This window comes from Eulemur rufifrons, chromosome 7, assembly GCF_041146395.1.
Source record: "Eulemur rufifrons isolate Redbay chromosome 7, OSU_ERuf_1, whole genome shotgun sequence".
Lineage (NCBI taxonomy): Eukaryota > Metazoa > Chordata > Mammalia > Primates > Lemuridae > Eulemur > Eulemur rufifrons.
The window spans coordinates 229,412,304-229,429,290 of NC_090989.1; the positions used below are offsets into that span (position 1 = coordinate 229,412,304).

Consider the following 16,987-nt stretch of genomic DNA (forward strand, 5'->3'; position numbering starts at 1 on the left):
CACTTATTCTTGTGTCTATGTAATTCTTTGTCTTTATATATTTATACAATTTTGTTTAAATATATGTTCTGCAATCTCCTTTTTGAATTTAATATACATAATACTTCTGTGTTCTTGTAAATTTACCTTATCTTTTATAAATTCTATCCAACTGTTCCCCTTTTGATTGACATTTAACTTTTGTTCAGTCTTACGAACATAGCCGTAAAACTTGTGTACATGTGTATATTTAAAATGTTTAAGGGAATACTTTGACAGAAGGTATGTGGACTTAGGGCCAATAAAGGTTGCCTCTTCCCAGAGTTCTGAACCAAGTGACAAGTAAGATAAAAAATAACTGAGTTACAAATGCCACGAAGAGTAGGTTGGGAGCATAGCTTTTGTGGGAGAACCAAAATGAGTTTGCTAACTCCCAACAGCCCAGTCTCCCTTCGTACAGCCAACTCAAGGAAAGGTTTAGATGTGCAGAACATATGAACTTGCCTAGGTCACTATTTCCACTTGTTGGGGTAGGCAGAGAACAAATCCCTCATAATTACAGGACCTTTTGATTAGATACCTAGATGAGCAGCTTAAATCCACCAACCCAAGTATGTCACCACCCCCAAGGAGTAATAAGGGACAGGATAAAAATACAAGAGTATTTAGAGAAAACCCTCCTGGAAACTAGCAGAGTAGGAAGAAAGAATACTCTCACAAAAGAATCTAAGCTTAAGGTTTCCTGAGTATTGTGAAATGGACTTTCAGTGTTTATCAATTTGCATTTTCACCAGTATGCCTATTTCTCCATTACCTTGTCATTTATTTTTCCTAGTCTAATAGGAGTTAAAGGTCCAAAGTATTAATTTATATCTCTTTATTTTTTATTTATTTATTTATTTATTTTTATTTTTTTTTAGGCAGAGTCTCACTCTGTTGCCCTGGCTAGAGTGCCATGGCATCAGCCTAGCTCACAGCAACCTCAAACTCCTGGGCTCAAGCAATCCTTCTGCCTCAGCCTCCAAGTAGTTGGGACTACAGGCATGTGCCACAATGCCCAGCTAATTTTTTCTATATATTTTTAGCTGTCCAGATAATTTCTTTCTGTTTTTGGTAGAGATGGGGTCTCGCTGTTTCTCAGGCTGGTCTCAAACTCCTGACCTTGAGTGATCCACCCGTCTCGGCCTCCCAGAGTGCTAGGATTACAGGCATGAGCCACCACGCCTGGCCACAGTAATTTTTTGATGATACCCATAAACCAAAAGAAATGCATAACAGTTCTGTTTATTAAGTAGTTGGGTCCAAATAACTTTGTTGGACAAGTTGCATTTCCCTTGACATTTTAAGATATCTTATGGTGGCCCAGTGAATTCACTACACTGCCCTTGGGTGTCTTAATGCACATTTGGGGAACTGTGGATCCATATATAAATACAATTTAAGCCAAAAGTATGCATTATCCTCATGTTTGCTGATCATTGGATTTTTCACTGGCATATGCCTGGGCCCCATCCCTGAAATTCTGATCCAATAAGTCTAGGATGAGGCTCAGGTAGTTGTTCTTAAAGCATCACATTTGATTATTTCTTTTGGTTCCTTTCTTTTCATTAAAAAAGCTGTATGCTGTTTCCATGTGTTTTTCTTTATAGTATTCATAGATATAAAAATTGTTTTAAGACTAGCTATAATTTTGTTCTTAATAGGAAGAAATGACCCTGAATGTGACCTGTGTGGTGGAGACCCAACTAAGACATGCCGTTCTTGCTCCTGTCATGTATGTGGTGGGAAACATGAGCCCAACATGCAGGTTCTGTGTGATGAATGTAATATGGCTTATCATATTTACTGCCTGGATCCACCTTTGGATAAGGTGCCCGAAGAGGAATACTGGTATGATTATCATGTTTTTTATTGTTCTTGTTATATAAAGAATTGAATGTGAAATATTTATCCCACCAAAAGTAGATTTCTAAAGATACATAGTATATATTAAAGTGCTTAAAATGTTATAGCCAATGATTATTTGGCATTGATATCTCTAATCAATTACTATAACAACTTCTGAACTGGTCTCTAGCCCCATTTTTTTTTTAATCGCTCCATTTCCTTCTCCAGTATGGAGCCTGTGTTCATTCAAAAATGCCAGTCTGATTGTTATTCCTTTGCTTCGGAGGCTTTGTGTTGCCTTACGGGACCCTGCATGTTATTTAGTTGCTTCTCCAGCTTTTTTCTTACCACTTTCTTATTTCCCCAAATACTCTGCACTCCAGCCAGATTACTTATCTTTTGACTCCTTAAATAAGTCATGTTACTCTTTTTTGGGTTTTCACACTTGACACATTTTCTTCTTGGAAGCATTTGTCTCTTTGCTTAACTTCAAGATGATATTCGTCCTTCAGCTTTTCAGTTAAATATGATTTCCTCTGGTAAGCCTTTATGGATGGCCCTCTATACCCCAACTGTTGGATGTTCCTGTTCTATAATGGTACTTTAACAAATATCAAGTACTTAATTTTTGCTAAACACTAACAAAGTGCTTTATATGGATTATTGTATTTAATCCTGTGAAGCTTAAGTAGAACAGGGCTCTAAGGTCACATATACTTTTTTCATATAGTAGTGGTAGCTACAGAAAGAAGTGGTTAGAAAAGAGACTGGGAAAAATATGCCCAAATTACAATGACCGTTTTAACCATATTAAGCAATTGGCTTTTTTTTTTTCTTTTTAAACTATGGGCCATATTGCTGCCATTGAGGGTTTTTAAGTAAGAGGGATGACATAGTCAGAAATACTGATGTCACAAGTGGGTAACTGGTATCTGAAGAAAATAGATTGTTATTTGGGTCCTTCCCCTGCCTGTTAGGAAGGTGGTTACTGATAAGATGTAGGGATGGGAGAAAAGAAGGGGGATATATCTTCTTCCTTTCACCTCCTACCATTGCTGCACATAATAATCACACCCTGAATTTTACCATCGATACTGACATTTCCTCTGAAGTCTCATATTTTCCTTCTTGTTTCAATGGACCGTAATATTAGGGCTTCTCTAAAATGGAAACTCTTTTACCTGTTCTCATAGTTCCATATCCTTTTGCCTTACTAGGAACTTCACTCCTTCAGTTAATTCCTCTTCTCAGTTGCTATTATTAGGTTGTTCTCATAAGCATCTGAGAATCTCTTGAGTTTTCAAAACACACCCCTCCCTTGATCCCATTTCTTCCACCAGCTGCCTACCCAATTCTCTGCTCATGGCCAAGCTTCTCAAGAGCTATCTCCGCTAATTGTTTCCATTGCCTCTCCTCTCATTCATACCTCAGCACTCCAATCTGGCTTTCCTTCGCCCGACTCCACTGTATCTGCTTATGTCAGGCTCACAGACACTTTGTGTTTCCAAGCCCACTGGTTACTTCTCATTCCTCTCCTTACAGGACTGCTCAGCTGCTTACTCTCTGTTTTTATAGATTTAATGATATCATATGACCCTGTTTTGCTACCTACTTCGCTGGCCTTTCCTTCCTAGTCTTCTGTTGGTTTCTTTTCACCTACCAGATTTCTGAGTTCCCTCAAAGCACTACCTACTTGTTTTCTCTTCATGCTTCCTTTCTAGGTAACCTCATCCAATCATGAGACTTTAAATACCAAGCTAATAGTTCAGGATTTATATCTTCAGATCTAATCTCTCCTGAGTTTTATGGCATCACAAAAGTAGTCCAAATGGAAATCATAATTTCTAAAAAAAGAAAAAAAAACTCCTGCTAAAATTCTTCTCTTCCCCCAGTCTTTAGTAAATAGTACTATCATCTTAAATACTTGTTCATGCCAAAAAGCTTAACTTCATCCATGATTCTTATTTCAGCCCTTCCATTTATGACCTGGCCCATGTCTGTTCTCTAACTTCTATTGCTTATCACTAGCCTATTTACTTACTGACCTTGAGCTATACCCACCTTTATGTTCCTCAAATCATATCATTCCCTTTTATGTCTCAGGGTGTTTATACTTTTTGTTTGTCCAGAATGACTTCCTTGGGTTATCTACTTTACCTAAGAAGCATACCATTTCCATTCACTCTTTTTTTTTTTTTTTTTTTTTTTTTGAGACAGAGTCTCACTTTGTTGCCCAGGCTAGAGTGAGTGCCGTGGCATCAGCCTAGCTCACAGCAACCTCAAACTCCTGAGCTCAAGGGATCCTCCTGTCTCAGCCTCCCGAGTAATTGGGACTACAGGCATGCACCACCATGCCCGGCTAATTTTTTCTATATATATTTTTAGCTGTCCATATAATTTCTTTCTATTTTTAGTAGAGATGGGGTCTCGCTCTTGCTCAGGCTGGTCCCGAACTCCTGAGCTCAAACGATCCGCCCACCTCGGCCTCCCAGAGTGCTAGGATTACAGGCGTGAGCCACCGCGCCCAGCCCCCATTCACTCTTTTTTCTTTCTTTTTTTTTTTTTTTTTCCATGACTGTAACAGCTAGCATCCATTCACTCTTATCACATAACCCTGATGTATTTCCTTTATAGCACTTAACACTTTCTGAAATTCTTTCCTTGTATATACTGGTTTTCCTTAACTACTGTGTACAAGCATTTTGATCATTTATTCCCATCACCGAAACAGTGCCTTGCACATAGGAGGTTCTGAACAAACCTGTTAAAAGAATGAATCTTGGGGGCTGGCCACAGTGTCTCACGCCTGTAATCCTAGCACTCTGGGAGGCCGAGGTGAGTGGATCGTTTGAGCTCAGGAGTTTGAGACCAGCCTGAGCAAGAGTGAGACCCCGTCTCTACTAAAAATAGAAAGAAATTATATGGACATCTAAAAATATATACATAGAAAAAATTAGCCGGGCATGGTGGCGCATGCCTGTAGTCCCAGCTACTCGGGAGGCTGAGGCAGGAGGCTCGCCTGAGCCCAGGAGTTTGAGGTTGCTGTGAGCTAGGCTGACGCCACGGCACTCTAGCCTGGGCAACAGAGTGAGACTTTGTGTCAAAAAAAGAGAAAAGAATGAATCTTGGGGGGATGACTTTAGGATGTTATAATTAGAAGACTGTCTTATATTACTCTATGGAGTATCTCTACATTCATATCAACGTCCTTCACTTCACCTGGAACTCTTTGACCTTAAGTCTTTTCTATTTGTCCAAATCATGTGGTCTGGATATTTAATCTCTGAACTAATTTTCTCACAGATCATACCTGCTTTAGTCACAGGATCTTTAATAAAATCATAGTTATAAAGGTGAGCCCTTCAGGTAAAATATAGTTTCTCTTTAGAAAAAATTTATTTTTGGAAGCCTTCCTGATTTTCCAACTAGAAGAGATTTTAATTTATAGTATTTAGTCCCTTCTGAGACATAATTTCCTCAAAATTAGGGATTGAATTGTTTTCATTTTTCTCTCATATAGTACACTACAAGATATTGCATAATTAGGCAATCAGGATTAATTAGTGGGCATAGATATCTTCTTTGCTGTAAAGGCTATATGGAACGATAATTATGAAATAGAAAGTATGGACAAAGAAATTTAAACTTAATTGGGCAGTGGCCATTAGATCTTTGTTAGGATATTCCCAAAGTTTCTATTCCTTGGTGACACAAGAATAGCCCCATCTCATTCTATAGATATATACCTTGTTTTTTCAGAAAAGTATGAAGGCAGTTTATGAAATACAGGTTCCAGTAGGGCAATCAACTGCAAATGGGCTAAAGGACAAACAAGTATAGGGAATTATAATTGAGCTAGGAATAGGGTTAATATAAACATCCTTGAAGTCCTCTATACTTTGTTATAATAAACTGTACATTTTTGACTCTGAGAATTCTAAGACCAATTTATATAGGGTGATGTGTCTGTTGCCTAGTTGAATGTTTGGTCTAGGAATATCTATTCTTGTTATTAATGCTTTTGTTTTAATGATAACATCAAATGAATAATTTGTTCTCAGGGTTAGTAATAAGATTAAGGGTCATGGTACCATTTGAATCTCACAGCTTTGGCTTTTGAACTGAATTTGAGGATTTATAATAAAATCTTTAAGTTCTCTAAAAGGATGACAAGAGTATTTTTTACAGCCAACCTAACCATGTAAATATTTGGAAAAATTTAATATTTTAATGCCAGCAGAAACTGTAATACACACTAATACATCTTAATACCTGTTCTAATCTAGAAAGCCTATTATTCTGTTTCTAGCCTTAATATGGTATTGCCAAAATTCTTTTGTTCTTTTCTTTGAAAGGTATTGTCCTTCCTGTAAAACTGACTCCAGTGAGGTTGTAAAGGCTGGTGAAAGACTCAAGATGAGTAAAAAGAAAGCAAAGATGCCATCGGCTAGTACTGAAAGCCGGAGAGACTGGGGCAGGGTAAAGAAGAAATTCTTTTTTTCCTAGTAATAAGTTATAATATGTTATTTCAATATGAATAGTAATAATGGTATAACAGTTATTTGTTAATATTGGTAGTACTTAAATTACATGAACCATTGGGTTTATATTATTCATGTTTTAAGAAAATTGGGGGCTTTTAGTAAGATTTAACATAACTGATTTCTTAAACAGCTTGTTTTGACTTATAGGGAATGGCTTGTGTTGGTCGTACGAGAGAATGCACTATTGTCCCTTCTAATCATTATGGCCCTATTCCTGGTATTCCTGTTGGATCAACTTGGAGATTTAGAGTTCAGGTATGTCTTTAAAATTGGCTTAGTTGAAAAGGTCAAATTGGGTATAGTTCAAATTATAGCAATGTTAGTATCTATTGATTGTAAATGCATCTAGCTAGTAACACATGGCATTCAGTTGTTAGAATGAAAGATTTTCTTTAGGACAGGTATTTTCTTCCTAGAGGTTAACAGAAGAAAATACACCATGGAATTAGTCATAAGCCTTTTCATCACTGTGTTTTACTGTTCTGTTGTAGTTACAATAGTTAACATTGGTGAACTTTCTAAAGAATTTTTTGCCAAAAATTTAATATCTGAAATTCCAAATATTCCAAATATTAAATTCTTCTTTAAGTCATGTGGTAAATTCTCATTTAATGTCATTGAATTCTAAGCTTGCTTCAGGTGTTTTCTTTGGGGCTTATCTTCCTAAACAAATACTAAGATACTGGGCAGAAGGAAGTGCCAGCTAGTCTAAAATTATTTCCCTCTTTAACTTGAAGGATGCTCTGTTGTATTTCTTCCTGACTTCTTTAGAAAGGTAATCTTATCATGGATAACTTGATGTGAAACAAAAACAAAATCTCTTGTAGAACAGTTTCCAATTAGAGACACCCAGAATTTTGAACTTTAAATAAGAAAGGCTTTAATTTGTATATTGAGTGGCCCTGGTACTTAGACTTTAAGTGCAATTGTAAAATTAAAATAATGTATAATTGTCCTTCATATCTTTGAGGACTGTTTCTAAGATCCCCCACACTGACCCAAATCTGCGAATGCTCAAGTCCCTTTATAAAATGGTGTAGTATTTGTATATAACCCATGCACATCTTCCTGTATACTTTGAATCATCTCCAGATTACTTATAATCCCTAACACAACATAAATGCTATGTAAATAGTTGTTACACTGTATTGTTTAGCGAATGATAGGGAAAAGGTTTGTGCATGTTCAGTACATACACATCCATCAGTTTTTTTTCCCCGAGTATTTTTTATCCTCGGTGGAATCTGCAGATGTGGAACCTGCAGATACAAAGGGCCAACTGTTATATTAATACATATACATAGCTTGAAAAGTTAAGTACTAGTATATGATTTATATTTTAAGAACCCACCCTACTTTTCAACCTCCTTGTCTGTTTCTCAGAGGTAACCACTTTAAAATTCTAGATATTTCCTCTGGATTTACCTTCTTATTTCTAAATAAGATGCTTATACTTTTTTTCCTATATTGTAGTTTTTTTACTTCTATAGAAGATGACCATTTAGTTTAATTCTCTATGTCCTCTCATCCTTGCAATAGTTGTGTTGTAATTTTGGTTGAATCAGTATTCAGTGTTTACAGTAATATGACTTTGGATCTATAAATACAATAAAATGCAATATAGAGAATATAATACTATAAATACAATAAAAATACACTCAATGTATTTTTATTATAGTTGCCTTATTTTTTGCTTTTTTCTTTTTGTAAACCTGTCTGTCACTTATTTGTTCCAAAACTCTGAAAGCCTCTTATATGGTCTAAGATGACTATGAGGTTATTTGCCTGAGCAACTAGTAGGGTGGATTTGCTATTTAGGAAGTAGGGAAGATTCAGAAAAATAGATTATTTTTACCAGGGTTATTGAGGTTGGGAAATCAAATAGCCCTATCTTCAGCTGAAGTGTCTGCTATTTCTAAGGTCTAAGCTGTTCCAGGTTCTGTTGCTCTTATCAGCTGCTGCTTGGCTTCTAAAATGCCACCTTTTCTCAAGCCCACTGTGCAAGCTTGAATTTCAGCTTTCTTTGCTAAGAACACTTGTATGACAGATGAACTACAATAACTTTCTCAGGGAATTTGAAGTACACAAAGGAGTAATGCTTGTTTCAGTGAGGCAGAATTAAAGATACATGGGGAAAAGCAGTTGGCCATTGGAGTAGATAGTATGAGTAAACTAGAAATGAGTGAGTGGTATGTTTGGGTTACATTGAATAGTTTTGGCTCAAGCACATAGGTTCCATGAAGGAAAAGCTAGAGATAAGGCTGGGAAAATAGGAGCCAGATTGAAAGAGGGTAATGTATAATGCCTAACTTAAGCTTGATACTGTGGGGCCATTTAATATATTTTAAGCAAAATTCTGTTTGTGATAGAATGGGTTTGAAGGAGCAAAACGGGAGGCAGTGAAAAAGGGTCTATTGTAAGCATTCATGACTCAAACTAAGAAGTGCAAGTAGAAAAAGACAGATTTGAGAAATTTAGACGGTATAATCAGCAGTACTTGTGACCAAGTGGGTTTGAGGACTAAGGGAGAAGAATAGGGCTAAAATAATTCATGCATCTTTTTATTTTTTATTTTTTCCAGACAGGGTCTTGCTATGTTTCCCAGGCTAGAGTACAGTGGCATGATCACAGCTCACTGGAACCTCAAAGTCTTGGGCTCAAGCAGTCCTCCTGGCTCAGCCTCCCAAGCAGCTGGGATTATTAAACTCATGCACCACCACACCCAGCTAATTTTTTTTTAATCTTTTATAGAGATGGGGATCTTGCTCTGTTGCCCAGGGTGGTCTCAAACTCCTGGCCTCAAGCGATCCTCTCTACTCGGCCTCCCAAAGTGCTGGGATTACAGGCTCAAGCCACTGTACCTGGCCACTCCTGATTTTTGACTTTGCAAAAAAGGTAGAGAACAGGGCCATAATTAAAGACAAGAAATAAAGGAAAGGAGATCTGGACCACTGAGTTCCAATAGACATAAGAATATGATTACTTACTAGTTATTGTGAAACTCAGAATTCTAGGCCCAGTCAGTTCTAGAGTTATCAGCTCACCTAAAGGATATATTTGGGGAGAACTAAAATAAGAGAGCAAGGTAGAACTCTGGGTGAGATTCAGTTATTGGGAATTTAGATACCAATAATGTATGTGAAAGCATTTTGTAAATGTTACTTAACTGTTCAGAGGTATTTTGAGACTCTTTTTACTTACTTTATAGGTGAGCGAAGCAGGTGTTCATAGGCCCCATGTTGGTGGAATTCATGGTCGAAGTAATGATGGGGCTTATTCTCTTGTCCTGGCTGGTGGATTTGCAGATGAAGTAGTAAGTCGTGATACAACCTTGTTCTTTAGAACTTGCCTTGATCATTCAGTAAAATACGAAAGCTTTGTATAGGATACGTCAAATACTATCTTTTTAGCATAGCTTTTATGTTGAAGTGATCAGTTATATACAAGTTATAAGGTAAATCAATTGGCAGTGTCTAATCTTGACATGTACTAATTTGACTTGTAGGAAAAAAACATTCTCTATAGAGCATATTTTTTTAATTAAACTTATTATTTTGAGATAATTATAGATTCATATGTAGCATTAGAAACACAGATCCTGTGCCCGCAGTGGTGACAGCTTGCAAAACTGTATAGAGTGTATCACAACCAGTTCTTAGCTATTATGGATAAAGCTGCAGTAAACATTTGTGAAGTAGATCTTTGTACTATAGGCAAGTCATATCTACAGGAGTAGGTGAGGGAAACCTGAATAAGCTTTTCTCATTCAAGAAAAAATTTGTTCTGAAGCCTTTAATTTGGTGTAACATTCATGGAGCCAGTGATCTTTGTTCTGTTTGGATGAATGGGCATGAAACTCTTGAGTACCTGCTGACAATTGAGTTAATATTTTAGTCTAGTAATTTGAGAAGTAATCAAATGCTAGTTTTAGTGCCCTGTTTGGGCATCTTGAGAAATGACAATCCACAAAGATGATCTGCATCTTCTCAGTTTTTCTGAGAAGTAATTTGCTCAGTGATCAGGAAAAAACTCTGAAGCCATGCTGTTTGGGGTTTGTGTCCTGGAGCATGAAGCCATCTCTTCCTAGCTATGTGGCCTGGAGGCAAGTTACTGAACCTCTGCCTCATCTGTAAAATAGAGTTTATAATATTTCACAGGCTTGCTATGAGGGTTAAATGAATTAATTATATGTAAAATGCTTTGTCTAACCATTCCCTCCACCACAGTAAGAGCTAGATAGGTATTATGGGTGGTAGTGGTAGTACTCGGTCTTGTAGGCATGTAAAGGGTATTGTGAGAGAGAAACTGGCAAAAACTGAGAATATATTCTAGACTGCCTTGAATTAAGGAATTATTAAAGGACTCTGGGAAAAGTTTAATGGTCTTAATTGTGCTTTAGAATGATTTATCTGGTAGTCTTTAGTGGGGAGGTTGAGAAGATTGAGATGGTCTTCTACCTGATAAGGGTGATGGCAGGCATGGAGCATTCAGCTTGTTGTCTTAGGCAGCTGCTTTAGCAGCTTGGGAGAAGAATAGAGTTTGGAAAATACAAGAATTGAGTATTCCAGGACAGCACCATGTCCCTTGTGTTGGTACAGCTTCTTTATGTGAGCTTTTTTCAGGTAGAAGCCTTGTTTAGGCCTCTGCCTCACAGGGGCACAATTTAGTGGATCATGGACTAGAAGATGCAACATATTTAGGCTGATCATTTTTTGTATGCAAAATAGTCTAAAATAATATTGGCTTGAGTTCTGACAATCTGACAATTCTCTTATATCCCTATGATAATGTAAAGTTTTTATTTGTGTAATGATTAAGTATAAATGAGTTAATGGTATAGAATTTTAACCATGTTTACTTGATATTTGCTGCTTGAAGAACAATGTTTTTATGTTTTACATACTGTTTATCTTAGGTTGCTCTTATGCTCTTCTAGTTTCCACTTTTTCTTTATAGTCCCATGATTATAACTTGAAAAGTTGACAGAGTTAATGTGGAGTCAATACAGATACCTTGTGGAAAACTATGTTTGATCAATTTTAGAAGTACTCTCAACTATTCTATAATAGATGTACTTATTTATTAGAATTCCTTTATGTAGAATACACACTAAAGATGTAATTCCTTAATAGCATTTTTAAAAGTACGGACCCAGTATTGGGATACTCAAGGTGTTTTGACCAATAAAAACACTTTCAAACTATATGATTTTCGTTGTGGTTCTTAATCCAAAAGAAAAACAAGATATAAACAACTGACTTCTATAACAAGTAAGAATTTAGTAGCGAAAACATCATTGTCTAAAGTTCCATCTGGACTAATTCAAATGCTGTTTCATTAAAGAAGAATCACTTTTTAGTGTTAGTAGAATTTATTACATACTGATAGTTTTCTCAATTTGAGTACTGAATTGGGTAGAGACTTCATATAAATTTCTAATTACTACCAAAATGATTATGGAGCTAGTTTATGTAACATTTTCTTTTGGCATATTTTTTATTTTACATTTAATACACTTTATACTACTTGTTAGTTTTCAAATTTTTCTCCAAATTTCTCGCTCTCTTTTTTTTTTTTTTTGTGATTTAGATTTTCCATGAAGACAGATTCCTATCCAAATTTCTTTTTAATGTTAGATGATTATTTTACCTAAATGTAATATGAATGATCCCACAGAATATGAAATGTTAAAGAACTTAGTATGCTATTAGAATTTTAATGAAGTTTTTAAGTAAACTTGTTTATAAAACTTAGTATCAACATCAGAGTTTGAAATTTGGCAGGAAACTTAGGTATGGTATAGATAGCAGTTGGGAATTCAGTTATTGAGCATTTATCAAAGTAATAATATATATAAAGGACCTATAAGCTAATATTTATAAGATTATTTTAAATTAAATATTTCTAACCCATAAGACCTTATCTTGTAACATCCTATAGTTTTTTTGACTACATATATGAGGGTAGCCATGTTTGGAGATGTTGGAAATTATAATTTAAAGTGAAAGCTTTGGGTCAAGTGATATAACTTGAAGGTGTACTTCACATAATATTGCATTTGAATTTTGCATTATTTTGGTAGATAAGAGAACATGTCGACTCGTAACATCCTAACCAAATATTTTGACTCTGAAATAAGAATTGATGAAATATTTGAGTTTAGGTGTCTTAATGCAGGAAATCTTCTCCTACAGGACCGAGGTGATGAATTCACATACACTGGAAGTGGTGGTAAAAATCTGGCCGGCAATAAAAGAATTGGTGCACCATCAGCTGATCAAACATTAACAAACATGAACAGGTACTACTGTAAAGACTACTTAGAATTTAGATATGACGTTGTATAAAAGTTTGATTATAGGTTTATAATTTGTAACTTAAACTGTGGGGGAGAATCTTACATTGGGAGTTAAAGATCTGAAATTAAAATTCTTTGCTTGATTATATAATTATAGTCATCCTAACTTATTTCTTCATACTGTTATTTTTTAAATGGCATAATTCCCAGTCTTAATATATGTGCTATGCATTTGAAAACTTTTTGACGCCTCTGAAGGAAGGGAGCCTATATATAACAATTTAAGTGAAATTGAGGACAAGGTGGCTTGTCTACTATCCCATAGGTCAAAGCTAAAGTGGTATGTTCTACTCAACACAGATTTAACTTTTAAAGTGCCAAACTTCTTTTTAGAGGAGACTCACTTGTATGAAATAGGGGAGCCACATTTATGTGCATAAGTGATATATCAGATAACTTAATCAGATCTACACTATCAAGGTACTTTTAGAATTTAAACCAATAATATATTTTCTAAGTATTATAAAAGGAAATATTCATTTAGTTACAAAAGTGATTTTTTTTCCTGACTAAATCCCCTTAAGGCATTACCAAAAAGCCACCTTGTACTGACCTTTATTCTATAGAAATATTGACATCCCAACTCCCATGGAAGCAGAAAATTTAATAACTTCCCCCCAAAAAGTGTATTTTGTCAGTGAATGCTACTACCAACATCAATAATAGATAAGTAACCCAAACCATCAGATAATCAAAGATTACATTATAATTTGTCATACTGGAAATTTTGTGATCATTTCATAAAGTTAAAATTTTTTATATCCTATTAAAGGTATTTTATGAATTAAGTAAAAGTGAGTATTTTTCACTTTGAGTCTGATTCACTCGGTTTTAAGTAATTTCTGATGACCGTGTGAAGTAAAGGACATAATTCTTTCAAGACTTGATTGCATACCAAGTTAAAAAGAATCTGTTTTTATGACTTCTATATTATTTCTGACAGTAGGATTATTTTTACTGAACCAGCAGAGGAGACAGGTCAGATTTGCTGGTGAAAACATTCCTGAGGCAGGAGTCTAGTCTTTAGCTGTTCTTTATCTAGCAAGAAAGCAGCTCTTCAAGAAGAATGATCTTAAAAGGAATACTTTGTGCTTTTATCAACGAAAATGTATCTTGAATTTGCAAAAGGGCCTTTTCAAGTTGTCAAATCTGAAAATATTTTCCCTTTAATAATAGATGATTTTGCTTGAATGAAACTTCTTTCATAACTACCCACCTTTGTAATGTACATGTTAGATACTTTTCAAGCTTTCAGACAATCTAATAAGTACTCTCACAATCTCATTAGAAAATAATTGACAAGCAGGAAAAATCTTTGCTATTAAAGTTAGAGGGTGGTGAAAATGAAATATTAACTCAAAACAATTTAGGGTTGACTTTAGCATCCAGTCAGTCACTTTATACATTACGCTGTGAATATACCTTATGATTTTAAGACCTCTTAGGCAAAGGTACCTATGTCTTACAAACATGAAAACTGAGGTGAAAGGCCCAGGCCCATAGCTCTGACGGATAGTATACTCTTTCCCAAAAAGTGTATGGTTCAGTTCATTTTTACTTCTTTTCTAAGAGGTAATTTGACACCTTCTTGCTTCTGAGAAGTTTAGTCCTGTTTCTTCTTAGCTCTTCAACTTTTAAGAAACTGAAGAGTGCAGCAAGGTAACTTGGCCATCCTTTATCAGGCAGTTAGAGACAACTGACTGGTTTGGGCTGCAGATAGAGTCAAGCAAGAGCTTTATTGCTGTTTTGCCTAGTTTCATCCTCTTATACTCTTTTCATATGCTTGAATAATAGCCTGTATGCTTATCTGAAGCCAGAAGTGAGTTGACAGTGCCAGTTAGAGGTGGCAGTAATTATGATTGAAGGTACCTGTGAGTGTTTAAAGCATTCCACTCAGTGACATGAAGGCAGTACTTATCCTAGTTCTTTAAGAAGATACAGTATGTATATCTTCATAGGTATTCCATAAGTAAGATGTAATTCTAACCCTAGAGTTGATGGCTATATTTTCTTCTGCCTCCCAGAGTTTTAATGCATCTATCTCCCTTTTAGATAACGATAACTTGGTAGGCTTTAACTCTTTGACCACAGCTATAAAAGTTACTTTATAAAACAAAATCCTTTAAGTTCATTTACTTTTAAAATATAACTATGGTCAAGAGGTTTCTCTTCAACATTTTATTCATACAGTCTTAAGATCTATTTTTTAATTTGAGCCTGCATGAAAAGAATTATACCCTGGAAAAGTATTTCGTATCCTATCTGATTTCACCAGATTGGATGTACTTCTTTTTTTAACCTTATGTATTCTCAATGTTTTCTTTTCACTTAAGTTAGGAATTAGCTGTCTTAAAGGAAAATGCTAATTTTAAACAGATTCTAAAACTGGTATTTTAAAATACTAAAAATAATTTTAAGACAGATTTTGGTAGGACTAGGTTTTCAAAGAAAGGTCTTCTAGCATCTGATAAGCTCATTGAGTTATTACTACTGAGTGAATACATATACTAAGGAAGGTCCAGCCAAGTCAGGTGCTTTTTCCAACTCACTGTCCTCCTTGTCTATGTTAAAATGTAGTGATCTCAAGCAGCCAAAAATGTTCATTGTTGGCCGGGCACAGTGGCTCATGCCTATGATCCCAGTGCCTTTGGGAAGCCGAGGCAGGATCACTTGAGGCCAGGGGTTTGAGACTAGCCTGGGCAACATAGCAAGACTCGCATCTCTATAAAAAAAATTTAAAAATTAGCCAAGCATGGTGGTGCACGCCTGTAGTCCCAGCTACTTGAGAGGCTGAGGTGGGTAGATTGCTTGAGCCCAGGAGTTCGAGGTTATAGTGAGCTATGATCATGCCACTGCACTCCAGCCTGGGCACCAGAGCGAGATCCTGTCTCTAAAAAGAAAAATCTTCTTTGTCTTGATTTAGCACAGGCATTTGGATGCTTCAGTCTTATTTAAATTTATCTTTTTATGGAGGCCTTTAAAGAATATTCTCATACTGTACTTGTTCTTAATCTTTTAAACATTTAGGAATCTCTATTGTCTGGAATGTGGAAAGTAGACCTAGGAAGATCATTTATACTTTGATGACAAATTTATATTTCTGGATTTCTTTCTACATTATTCCAGCAATTTACCTCACTCCCTTATCAAAAATAACTATTAAAACAATCACTTGCTTTAGTTTTCCAACGTTCTCCCTTCCCTCAACAAACGTTATTTAAAGAAAATTCCATGTATTTCTAGTTGTTTTCTATTATACGTGGCACAGATGTTATTACTTTCAGAAGAACCCTACAGGCTATCTGAGAACCAATCCCCTGGCTTGGGGGTGACATCAGAAAACTGATTTGTCTTCTCTGCTGGTGGGGGAAAGCATAATCCTATTATCTGGAATAATATGGAAAGAATCATAGAATCTTGACCATCAGGTAAGGCATAATTCACCTTTTAATTGAGCTAATGACTCCATTATATACCAGAAGAAAGATTACTTGGTATAAAGACTTTTTTTTGTTTGTTTTTTTAGGGCGTTGGCCCTAAACTGTGATGCTCCATTGGATGATAAAATTGGAGCAGAGTCTCGGAATTGGAGAGCTGGTAAGCCAGTCAGAGTGATACGCAGTTTTAAAGGGAGGAAGATCAGCAAATATGCTCCTGAAGAAGGCAACAGATATGATGGCATTTATAAGGTGCTCTATCTGGCATGACATCTTGTTTGTCATTCTTCCTGGGCTTTCAAGACAGGGTTGCCACAGGGAACTACTGTGGGTGGGCTAGAGGAAATAGTAGGCTATCTTAGTTGATATTTCTACTTTTTCTGGAAATGTAACAGATGCACAAAGCACGCTCTTTGATACTTTTCTTTTAAGGCTTATTTGAAGTTCCTAAGGGCAGAGTTATATTTTGGGTTAAGATTTAAGTATGTATTCTCTATGATGAAACCATTTAAATAACTTGGCCATTATAGACCTGGATTCTTTTCAGAATAATTTTAATTGTAATAGATTTTCAAAGCAGAACACATTATAACAAAAATATATTTGCGGTCTTTAAAAATAGGGGCATCTACTGACACCATTTTAATCTACCTATGCAAAATTGTGTTAATTAGCATAATTTGTCACTGGATTAAATTTATAGCCATCTACATTTACATGGGAACTGTCTTAATAGAGATTAAGGTCAAAACAATGTTTCAGTGGATATTTTTGACTTATTA

At 35.6% G+C, this 16,987-nt stretch overlaps 1 protein-coding gene across 2 annotated transcripts in view; it reads left to right on the top strand.

The window, feature by feature from the left end:
- The window catches only part of UHRF2 (ubiquitin like with PHD and ring finger domains 2), a 75,262-nt gene that overhangs the window by 49,788 nt on the left and 8,487 nt on the right, over nucleotides 1–16,987 (top strand). For both annotated transcript variants that reach the window (XM_069476467.1, XM_069476469.1), the window contains 6 exons: nucleotides 1,683–1,869; nucleotides 6,222–6,345; nucleotides 6,558–6,665; nucleotides 9,619–9,723; nucleotides 12,605–12,711; nucleotides 16,295–16,457. In XM_069476467.1, the coding sequence (XP_069332568.1) occupies nucleotides 1,683–1,869; nucleotides 6,222–6,345; nucleotides 6,558–6,665; nucleotides 9,619–9,723; nucleotides 12,605–12,711; nucleotides 16,295–16,457 (794 nt within the window). The remainder of the gene's footprint in view (nucleotides 1–1,682; nucleotides 1,870–6,221; nucleotides 6,346–6,557; nucleotides 6,666–9,618; nucleotides 9,724–12,604; nucleotides 12,712–16,294; nucleotides 16,458–16,987) is intronic.